The sequence below is a fragment of the Cyprinodon variegatus genome, unplaced genomic scaffold (assembly GCF_000732505.1).
Source record: "Cyprinodon variegatus isolate N-32 unplaced genomic scaffold, C_variegatus-1.0 Scaffold46, whole genome shotgun sequence".
In the NCBI taxonomy this organism is placed as follows: domain Eukaryota; kingdom Metazoa; phylum Chordata; class Actinopteri; order Cyprinodontiformes; family Cyprinodontidae; genus Cyprinodon; species Cyprinodon variegatus.
The window spans coordinates 1,867,049-1,878,362 of NW_015150499.1; the positions used below are offsets into that span (position 1 = coordinate 1,867,049).

The following is an 11,314-nucleotide window of genomic DNA, read 5'->3' on the forward strand; positions in this document are numbered from 1 at the left end:
AACACATTCAGATGAAATTACTCTTCATTTAAAACACTTATAAATTGAACAGTATGTAATAATTTAAAAGTACTTTCAGAAGTTTTAATTTTGAGCATGACCAGACTTTTCCTTTAATACCATTTTGCAGAACTAGTAGGAGAACTATTACTTTGCTGGAGAACTAACCCCACTAATTGGTTCAAGATTCTTTACTGTTGGCATCTTACAAAATTGTAGTAACTCTCTACCTTTTTTTTCCTCAAGAAGTCCCAAATGTTAAGAAAACTGATCCACTGCAGGAAATAACTCTTGTCCAGTCGTCTGACTTTCTTCCCTGTACATCCTGGGTTTTTTCTTTTTAGGGGGAACAAGTTGTTTCTTTGGAGCCTTTCTTGCTTAAAGCTCTGCACTGGTGACTCTAAAGTTCCCTGTCGAAGAAGAGATGATCCTCAAGATTGCTGGACCTTCTAGGGCAGCAATGCCAAAGTCCCGCCCTCAAAGCTGCTGTCTTTCAAACTTGTAGAAATAGGCTACCCCTTCTGCACAGACCTGAATCTAAATTGTTTAACCTGGGCATCCTTGTTCTAGAATATCTTTAAAATTAAGCTCACTGATTGAAGTTCTGTGTATTCTGAAGAAAAAACAAAGTAGTTCTTTAATCTGTGGTTTTCTCATCAGCAGCTTCCTGAAGTGACGCAGTTGTTGATTCCATAAAAACTGAAGCTGCAACATTAATGCAGAATAGGATCATTTATGATTCCTTTTAAGCTGATTATATGTGTTTTCACATCTTAACGTTTGTCTGTTTTTGCCTTGCAGCTGTCAACCTTACCGTGAGTGCTGATGTTACCAGCCTCACGCCCCGCCTCCGTTTCCAGAACAACGGAGAGAGCATGTTCTCCAGTATCCTGTCAGTAAGGAACGGAAAGTGTAAAACCCTAAGAGTTGGACTGCTGGTGAGTTATGCACAGAAAAAGAGGCAGCGCCACCTGCAGGCATCTAAGCTTATTAGAAACAACAACATCAATGCATTAAAACAGTGTTTCAACTAAATGCTGCTTTGTTTGGTTATACATAGTTGCTTCTTTTTCATAATTATTAATATAATATGCTTATCTCTTCATAGACGGCCCAGTGTTGCTGTGTAGAGTTCTGATAGCTTTGTAATCAGGGAACCTGCCTTGATTTGAGTCAGAGGAAGTTCTGCTGGTAGAGATAAGTTGCTAGAAATGTTACTGCGACATTTGTCAGCAGTGTTAATCAGCCTTCTGGTGACAGAGTCCACATTCTTGTTTTTATAGAGCTTAAACAGAAAAAAACAGGCTGTTAGAGACTGGTTCAAACCGTTCTGAGGCAGACCTCTTCAGAACAAGCTGGTGGATGCTGGGCCTGTAAGAGGAGCACAACAGCTTTAAAGTTTTTCTACTGAGTGCTAAAGCAGTATTCTAAAATGATTAGGATTTATTTCAGGATGTCTTCATGTTGGGTTCAGACTACTTTCATCTCTAATGATGGAGATTTACGGACATTGTGGTCTGACATGTTTCAGTCCTGATGGAGAAAAAGAAATCCAGTTTATGTCTGTTTTTATAGAGTAGCAGCCATTGAAATTGGCCTTTCCCAGTCAAACATCAGCCAAATGGCAGCCAACTTCCCTGCAACTCCCTACAGAATCCCGTCCAACTTCCAGCCACTCCCTCCTTCTCCTGGGCATACCTATATTTTCTTACTCTGACTCCACCCTTTCACTGAATTGCAGGGTCTGACCAGAAGAAGGTGCTTCTCTTTAGATCTTAATGTCCACAAGTCATGACAAAATGAATATTTTAGTACAAATATTGATGTTTAAAAAAGAATTGTAGGGGACCAGCCAAGGACCCATAAAGGAAAGTGGGGACATTTTGAATGGCTACTACTGTTGGTCTCCATCCAGCTGCTCTGCTATGTTCATCATTATATCAGCCTAAACAAAACAACAACCAAAAAAAGATCTCTCAGGTTCTGCTTTGCTGATTTGCATTCAACAGAGTAACATCCGAAACGTGGTGGAACCTCTGGTGTTCTCCACCAGTGTCTCTCTGGATCAAAACCTTCCCAACAGGAGCAACACAGTTCAAGACCTTAGACGCTTCCCCGTTCTCAGCCGGAAACCTCAACCCACCAGAACCCAGGTCAGAATCTCTGCATGATTCACAGCTTTGAGAAAAATATCGAAACACATGGTCAACCAACTGCCCCTAGCTAGCATGTCTTAGTTTCCATAGATATTCCTTAGAACCCAAACCGGATCAATAGGACCAAGAGACTAAAGCCAGGACTCTAGAGTTAAACTCTCTAGTTTAAATACAATTTCTATGCATAAATAACAGAACTGAGCTCAAAATAAAAGATTACCTGCCAAAGTAGAATAAAACAGAGCTATAGACTAAAAATGTTTAAGTATTGCACACATTAGTACTGACACAGAACCACTTAGAACCTTTCATTTCTTTTTATCTCGTTATTCAGATCCACTTTCAAAAGTCCTGCGGTTCTGATAATGTCTGTCAGAGTAACCTTCACATGGAGGCCCAGTTCACAGATGAGAACCACGAACCCTTCCCCAAGTGAGTGACACAGCTGATCGGGTCATCTCTTTACCAATCAGAGCTTTATAGAGTTCAGACAAAATGAGGCACTGCAGAAATACAGCAAAAGAGGCAAAGAGGGAGAAGATGTAAAACTTTAATTAAAATAAGCAACTCCCTTCAGAGGTTTGTTCTACCCACATTCAAGTTCTTGACATCCATTTCTTTCCAGGCATAATGGCAGCCAGCTGCTGAACTACACTAGCAGCATCAGGAGGTTACTTCTGGAGGTCAATGTCAGCAACATTGCGTCACGAGGTCGACTAGCAGAGGACGCTCATGACACTGTGCTCAACGTCAGCATCCCACCTTCACTCATTTACTCCGGAGTCCAAGCAAGTGACGATGTAATGACAATAAATTGAACCTCTTCTTCTAGATTCAGCGTTAGCAGCATAAGCAGTTAGCCATGGGTTATTTACCCTTGTTGGTCAGCCTTTTACACAATAGGTAAAAGATTCAGACAAACAACAGCACTTACCTGCTGCCAGAAGGTGAGTTCCTGATTGTTGCAATCAGACTCGGCAACAAAGAGAATGAGTCTCGTCTGTGCAAACCCTCCACTGCCTCCCCCTATGTGACAAGTAAACATAATATTTTTGAAACTACTGCACTAACAAAGATCCACCCTGCATTTAATTCATGCACAGCCTCATCCACTGTGTGTGTATCTGCTAACAAAAACATACCAGAATCTGCTAACGGGTCGTTCAGTTGAATCTGATAACATAGCGAGATTGATTTACGTCGTTTTGGTTCTGGCAAAATATTATCAAATACTTAAAGTCGTAGGGAAGCGGCTGTCCCAACCGTTGCGTTTCCGAATTCTCCAGAGTTGGGCACGACTTTACACGAGTGAATATAAAAAATGTGATTGGTCGTTTATCAAGGGGGCAGGATTGTTGTGGCGGAAGCTTCGCAAGCAAGTTTGATTGTGGCTGGTGTCTCAGAAGCATCTTGCTAACCAGTTAGCAACTTAGTGCTAGTAGGTTCCCAATGGGAAATTCCATTGGGACCAAGTAGCACTAAATTGGTGACTTAGAAACGACGCTGTCAAGGAACGCTATGGACAGCGGAAACATGCAAGAGGAGGAGAGTTTAGTGTCGGAGGTCGTGGATGAGTCTCCTCCGTGATCCATTTTTTATTTAGAGGAGGAAAGCGGGGATGAAGATGTTGTGGAAGAGGACGCCACGACTTTAAATGAATCCCTAAAGGGATCTCTATCAAGCTTTTTATTTTTAGAGTGTTTTAAATCAATCTCTGTCTTACTGATTTTGATATTCCTTTCTCCTACCAACGGGTTAAAGCATTACTGAACATGCGACTTAGGCAATGACATCATGTAGCAACTTTTAGGACAACCAGTTGCGACTTTCCTTGCTTAATAGTTGCCATCAGTGAATGTTAGCACCCTTTCAGTGTCGATATCAATATCAATACCAATATTAGGCTTTGGAGGCTTATCTGGTTTGAGCAACACTCTCAAACTTTGTATTTTCCGGCAGGTTTTATTAGAAGCCAAACACCAGCACAACTATTTTAACATTTAAAAAAAATCAGATTTCCCTTAAAGAGCGTTTCTTTATACCAAAGTTGATCAGATATTAACCTGATCCGTCACAATCAGAACAATTCCAAGGACACATCATTTAGTACAAAGATTCACAGAACTCTAACAAAACCCTGAAGGATCTGAGTTTTTTTGTGTTTTCCTGTTTCAGGGAGCTTTGTCAGGAGCTGTTGTTTGTACTGTTGAAGGTGACACCCTTCTCTGCCCACTTGGAAATCCCTTCAGAAGTAACCAGAAGGTGAAGAACTGTTCCTGTAGCTCTTATCGTGGTTTATCCGTGCTAACAGACCTCTACTGAAACTGTTTTCCCTGTTACTGTGTTCCAGGTCCAGGTGTTCATTAAATTCGAGCCATCTGAGATGGCTTTGGACACCAGAGAGATCCAGTCTCAGCTGCTGCTCTCCACGTAAGATGTCCTCCCACACGTCTCCGTCTGAGTCAGTGCAGACAGACGCTGATGTGTCTCTGTGTGTCCTCAGGCTCAGTGAGCAGTCAAACTTGTCTCCGGTCTCTGTCACCTTGCTGGTGGAGCATTCTCTGCAGGCGGCTATTACTTCGTAAGAACCAACACTTTATACTGATGTACAATTGATCGAAAAAACAGGCACTTTTCTGGTTTTAGTAGTTTGGCATAAAAAGTTGATCACAGAGAAATTGGTTAAGATCCCAGAAGACATAAGGATAAAAAAGAAAGTATCTGTTGGCCTTATCTTTCTTAAATCACATCTGTTTGATTTCTTCATCTGTCATCTGGTCATAGAAATAAAGTTTATATTGAATTTTTTAATCTCTTTGTTTAATGTATTAAAAGCTGATATAAACAGTGCTATGGCATTAGTATTAGGTACAGTACTTTGGCGCCATCTAGGGAGAATAAGCTGAAGAATGATAACTTCAACTGCAAAAAATTTGTTTCCATAAATCTGCATTTTTTTGTTAAAATAAATATAATGGATTTTGTCCTGAAGTGAGGTGGTAAGTGAGACACTTTGCCAATGGAACAGGACAATTTACATTTAAAATAAGATAAAAACATCTGTATTGTCTTATTTCAAGTGCATATTATCTTATTGTCTTATTTAAAGAGTAAAAACACTAATTCCATTAGCAAATCATCTAATTTACCTACTTAAATTAGGGGTAAATGCAACTAATTTAAGATTTTTGCAGTGTAGAAAATTTTAACATGTTAACATTTATGTTCAGTTTATTTTTAATGCATTAGATCACAATAAGTGGTTCTGTGCTGGTGGATCAAAAACGAGCAAAACCTCATTTTACACAAGCTGTGTTCTGATTGGCTGCTCCCTGCTAGAATCCCACTGGATCCGATCTTCTTCAGTGGTAAAGTGATGGGTGAGCGGGCCATGAAGACCACGAAGGACGTCGGCAGTCTGGTGGTTTTCACCATTCAGGTTTGTCTGGACCTTCCAACATGTTCTAGACCTGAGAAGCAGCAGGTGCAATAAGGTTTTCTCCAACAGGTTCACATTCTGGGGAAGCCGCTGGGTCACCTTGGCAACCTGGAGGTGGAGTTTGATTGGCCGAAAGAGGTGGCGAATGGAAAATGGCTTCTGTATCTGACAGAGATCCGTTTGGACGGCACTTCAAATCCTCGATGCATCGACGAAGACATCATCAACCCTTTAAACCTCCTGGTATCCATGACACCTAAAACTCTCCTATCATCATTACAGTCTGACTCTATAGACCCCTTTTCATTTGATAAACAGTGAAATGTATTTCTGTGGGCGGAGCTAGCTGGAGGCAGAAAGATTTACCCAAGAAACGTGACAACCTTAACAACAGTAGCTATCAAGTTTTTTTTTTTTTTTTATGATGGTCATAGAAAGTCAGATTTTATCTGAATATGGAAGGCTGGTCACTTTCCAGGAAAGTGAAGGTTATTTTAAAAACTCAACTTTAACAGACGAAAACTAATCAGTCTACCTTTACGCACTCACCTAATAGATGGACGATCTGATGGGATGGTAGCCTCGTGAGACCATCCTGATCTCGTGAGCTTTCAAGTTTCACTCGCAGATCAGTCTGGAGACTCTCCGTTAAAGAAAATTTGGAGCCGTTCACCAAACGAACGTCCAATCAGCGTTGGCTTTGTGGCGGGTTGAGGTGTGACGCAACGAGAAGCGCAACAGTTCAGTCTAAAGAACATGGCGGCTTCAGCCGATGAAACTAGCGTTAGCGTGGCTATCGAGCAAGTTTTATCGGAATTACAGAGTAGTTCTTCACTGAAAGAAGAGCAAAACACTGCTCTGGAGGCTTTTCTCAGAGGAAAAGATGTTTTTGCTCTTCTCCCGACTGGTTTCGGCAAGAGCAGCCTGGCTTGTGGTTGTGTTTTCGTCGTCGCTCTGTTAGTACGTCATATGCTTCGTTGATCTGATTGGTTTATTTGGCCCGTCTATCACCAACATAGGCCAATCAGCTAACCAGTATTTTCGCCCCTTCCCAAAATTACTTCAACAGAAGGTTTCCAGATGGATATGCGGAGCAAATCCATCTGGCGGAGTCAGGTTAATGGGATGGAGGTTGAGAGGCTAAATCAAAAACTGAGTGTATATAGTTAGGGAAAACAGAGGGTGAGCAGATGTTTGAGGTAGGCAGGAAATCAACCCAGGAAGAGACCTTGGTCATTGTACAGTGCAGCTCCCAGCAAAATCCCCTGCAACTTCCAGCAACTGGCCTTCTCCATGGTGTGCATATTTTTTACTCTGATTCCACTCTCACTGAATAACAGGGTCTGGCCAGGGGATGACGTTTCTCTTTAGAACTTAATGTCCACAAATCATGACAGAAAAAATATTTAAGCACTAAAATTGATGTTTAAAAAGAAATCGTAGGGGACCAGCCAAGGACCAGGCAAGGGTCCATAAAGGAAATAGAAGACATTTTGAATGGCTACTACTGTAAATCTGCACTTTCATAGCTTAGTAACAGTACTTACCCAAACCATGATCCATACTAAGTGAAGACAATACTTTATTTATCTCAACCAACCTGATTTAAACCATGTTTAAACTATGTTTGATGGTCATTTTGGTCCAGTTCCCTTGCTTAATTGCATTACCTTTTATTTTTTTTGGTTGAAAATGGCAGGCAATTACAGAATAACATTTTTGGCTGTCTGTACTCTGTTGATTCGTGAATCCAGAAACACAAGATGTCATTTTAATCTCCATGTGTAGTCAACCATGTTTTTTCCGTTTCTAACAATGTGCAGACGTCCCCTTTTTGGTTCGGACAGGAGAATATCAGTTTCAGCCTTGCTCGTTGGCTGGTGACTAAGCTGGTGAAGATTCTCATCCAGGTCGTAGTCATTCCAAAAAAAAAACAATCCACTGGACTTTGTTTCCAAGTTTGAAGACATTGCACTTCCCATCCAGGAAGTTTTTTCAGTTAAAAATGTCAGGAATAGCGTTGAGTTTGAGGTTTTATACGGTAGCCCAACAAAACATTGTTTTTTTGTTTTGAAAACATGCAAATTGAAATGGACAAACGGGTCCACCCTTTTGGAATGGGGGTTGTTAGGCTTCTTTTGTTAGCCTGCAATGCCCCATACCCGTAGGGTCCTGCTTTTCTGACAGAAGCATCCAAAAGGCGAATAAACTTTTCAGAAGTTAAATATTAATTTTAATTTTAAACAGGATGGGTAAAAAAGAAGGGTTGCATGGCAACTCCTTTACTTTCCGTTACAAAAACAGAAAAAGAAAGAGAATACTCTTAGCACTGCTAATATTCTACCAGCTTCTCCTACTCCAGAAAACGGGGAGGACCTGCAACATTGTTCTTGTCTTATTTTCCCCTTCCAGTAGTCAGTTTGTTTTGCGTCCAGCCAACGCTCTGACATTACAGTGACGTTGATGGAAAAAAGGGTCTATAAGAACTGACAGTATCTGTTGCTGCTTTGTAACCACCCTGCAAAAATGTGCTTCTTGTTCGTTCAGATGTCCGATGAGCAGAAAATGAAAAGGAGTCTGAAGATGGACAAAGAAGAGAAGAAGCGAAATCAGGAAGGGAAAACTCTCCCTGTCCTCGGCTTTAAGAAACAGAGGAAGACCTTAAAATTGGTGAGGACATGAGGGACAATTTTCAAGTCCTGTAAGCAGAAGGTTTCCACATCCCATAGCTAGAGCCAGTTATGGTACCAGTTCTGAACTTAAGCTGAGACAGAACTGGTATCAGAAGAGCTGTTGGGGTTCTTGTCGTTGGACAACTAACAACCAATCTGCACATGACTGATTTAAAGATAAATGTAGTTAGTAATGTGGGTAAAACAGAAAGCCCTCTGATGGAGGCCAGGGGAACACTACACTAAGTTTATGGTTCAGTCTGTTGGAATCCAAATGAAAAGTCATTCTTTTAAACTGTCTTGCAGAGCTGCAGCAGCGGGGCGAGATGCGTGAAATTCTCATGTCCTCTGCTCAACGTGACCAACGTTGCAACCCTGACAGTGAGGAGTCGACTGTGGAACTCCACTATGATCGAGGTACCATCAACCACCTGTCAGGTTCTTCCTCCGTCTTCAAGCTTCAGCAACTTCTAAAGCTTAGTGTCATGGTCTCTTCCTATCCAATAAAGATATATGTTGCCAACAGGTGCAAGACATTTACTAAACCATACCAAAGATAAAATGGTGGAATAAAGAGAAAGAACAGAAGGATACCGACAGTTGATGCCTCTTAGTGTTGTTGTCTCTGGAGTTTGTATTTTCCTGCCCTCTAGTGGCCACAGAGTAGTATGCCTCCAATTGTGTTACAGGACTACAGCGATGTGAGCAGTGTGTCAGTTCAAGGCTTGGCCGCTCTGAAGCTGAGGACCACCAAGAGCACCATCAGCATGAAGTCCTCCCCCTCAGTGGTAAAAACCTGCCTACATCACCTCCTGATGGCCTCCTGCATGCATGTTCCCTGAGTCTCTGCCTCCTGTCTGCAGATCCAGGTCAACATTTACCCAGAGTCTGGACTGCTGCAGGACTCCGGCGCACCCCTGTGGATCATAGTGGTGTCAGTCTTGGCTGGGGTGCTGCTGCTGGCTCTAATATGTCTACTGCTTTGGAAGGTAAGCTGAGCTGCATCACCTGGACAGGAAAGTTAACTCTAAAGGCTGGAGCTGCTTTTCAGGAACCACCATAGACTACAATAGACAGCCTCATCATTTCATCCCCATAACATCCATCAGTCTGGTTGGTAAATTGTTATGTTGCCCCCTGCTGTTCAGTGTGGCTTCTTCAAGAGAGCCAGCACCAGGGAGCTGTACGAGGCCAAGACCCAAAGGGCCCTCATGAGGAGCCAGCCGTCTGACAAGTACAAGCTGACCGAGGAGCTCTGAGGCTGGGCTGGCTGCTGCAGGAGAGCCCTGCTGTAAGAACCACTAAATGACTGCCTTCTAGCTTCTTGCAGACTAGTTGATGTCTGCACAGGCTGCTGTAAAGACCACTGACCTGCCATTTACTGCTTACTGACTGCTAACAGACCGAGAACTGACTGTCTAAGATGGCCCTGCTGTATGGACTCCTGACTGGCTGCTAAGCAGTAAACAGCTGGTTACTGACTAGCTCCTGGCTGCACAGGTTCATAAAGGACAGCCCAAACCGATGTTCCTGGTGCATTAACTGCTTACTGACTGCTTATAATCTGGTTACAGACCGTTTACTGACAGCACATACTGCTGCAGACTGTGAGAACCACAAATGAACTCTTTACTGCTTGCATGGTAGTAAACTGCTTACAGACTGGTAACCAGCTCTGACACTGACAGCACAGGCGGATAAAGGCGAGTCCCTCTGGAAGAACCACTGACTGGCTTTGTAGTGCTTTACAAATAGGTTACTGGCTGCTTATTGCCTGAGCTGACTGCCTGTGTTGCTGGCTTTTTTTCTGAAGTCTGTCATTTTTCTCACATTATTATTTTCAGACTTTCTATTTTCTCATGCCTGATACATTTCACAGCTCTCATCCTCTCAATGATCATTTCCATTTTACCTGTTGTGTCACTTTTTACTAAAAAACTGATCCTTTTCTACTCTTCTGTTGAAAAAAATAAGTTAAATTGGATATACCATTTTTAAGGGTTGCTTTAAAATAGTCTTTTGTAACCAAAAAAAGAGTATGTGTTAAGACCAGTGGTGGATGAAATAATCAACAGTAGTACTTGAGAGAAAGTAATGATTATCATCGTCAAATCTTACTCCTCTACAATTAAAGGTTACTTGGTCAAACATATACTCAAGTATGAAATACTCATTGTTGAAAATACTTTAGTATTCAAAATTAAAAATGACATTTTCTAATATCAGTATACTTCTGTTAGTCATTTTAAAGAACCTGTAACTTTCAGAAACCACCTGATGTACTGATGCATAGAACCACCTGCTACAGATTCTACACCACCTGGAAAGAACTTCAGCATAAAAACGCCACAGAAATTATAGACAGCTATTATGATTAGTATTTCTTATTTAAAAACAACCAAAAATAAATCAGTAGTGCCTTAGTTCTTCTCACGCTTTCATTACGGAATAAATGTTTAAGTTTGAATCTGTTACCACATAGAAATTACAGCTCTGCTTTGAGAACTCGTCCTACTGAACAACTTGGCCACATGGAAACAACTAATGCCTTGTTTACACTTGAAATTATATCTGCCCTGATTTTCTGAAAATTCATGCAAATCTCGAAAACAGCGGTGTCAAAATTTAGTGCTAAGAGCTGCTGTTCTCCGAGCTAAAAATGCATTTCAAGAAAAGAAAAACAGCAACAGAGGATTAAAAAGCTAAGCTGAACCAAACCAAACAAATAACTGACAGATTCTTAGAAATGCAGCAGACTGAAAGCATTTTCTGCTTGGTCTCTGATTAGATAAAGACTGTGTAACGTTTAGCCACTAGGGGAGCTAAACCTCGAAGTCAGGTCTTGTTGCAGTTTGTAGCTAACCTGACTCCAACCTCCATCCCTTTAACCTGACTCCACCAGATGGATTTGCTCCGCATATCCATCTGGAAACTTTCCGTTGAAGTAATTTTGCGAAGGGGCGAAAATACTGGTTAGCTGATTGGCCTATGTTGGTGATAGACGGGCCAAATAAACCAATCAGATCAACGAAGCATATGACGTACTA

General features: G+C 41.6%; 1 protein-coding gene across 1 annotated transcript in view; it reads left to right on the plus strand.

The window, feature by feature from the left end:
• Positions 1-11,314, plus strand: part of LOC107082025 (integrin alpha-3-like) — a 46,148-nt gene that overhangs the window by 33,750 nt on the left and 1,084 nt on the right. The window contains exons 15-28 of the mRNA XM_015370445.1: positions 802-938; positions 2,010-2,153; positions 2,491-2,588; positions 2,782-2,956; positions 4,332-4,418; positions 4,507-4,586; positions 4,660-4,737; positions 5,496-5,595; positions 5,665-5,838; positions 8,143-8,265; positions 8,574-8,684; positions 8,957-9,055; positions 9,131-9,256; positions 9,416-9,558. Coding sequence (XP_015225931.1) covers positions 802-938; positions 2,010-2,153; positions 2,491-2,588; positions 2,782-2,956; positions 4,332-4,418; positions 4,507-4,586; positions 4,660-4,737; positions 5,496-5,595; positions 5,665-5,838; positions 8,143-8,265; positions 8,574-8,684; positions 8,957-9,055; positions 9,131-9,256; positions 9,416-9,526 — 1,643 coding nt within the window. The 3' untranslated portion in view covers positions 9,527-9,558. The remainder of the gene's footprint in view (positions 1-801; positions 939-2,009; positions 2,154-2,490; positions 2,589-2,781; positions 2,957-4,331; positions 4,419-4,506; positions 4,587-4,659; positions 4,738-5,495; positions 5,596-5,664; positions 5,839-8,142; positions 8,266-8,573; positions 8,685-8,956; positions 9,056-9,130; positions 9,257-9,415; positions 9,559-11,314) is intronic.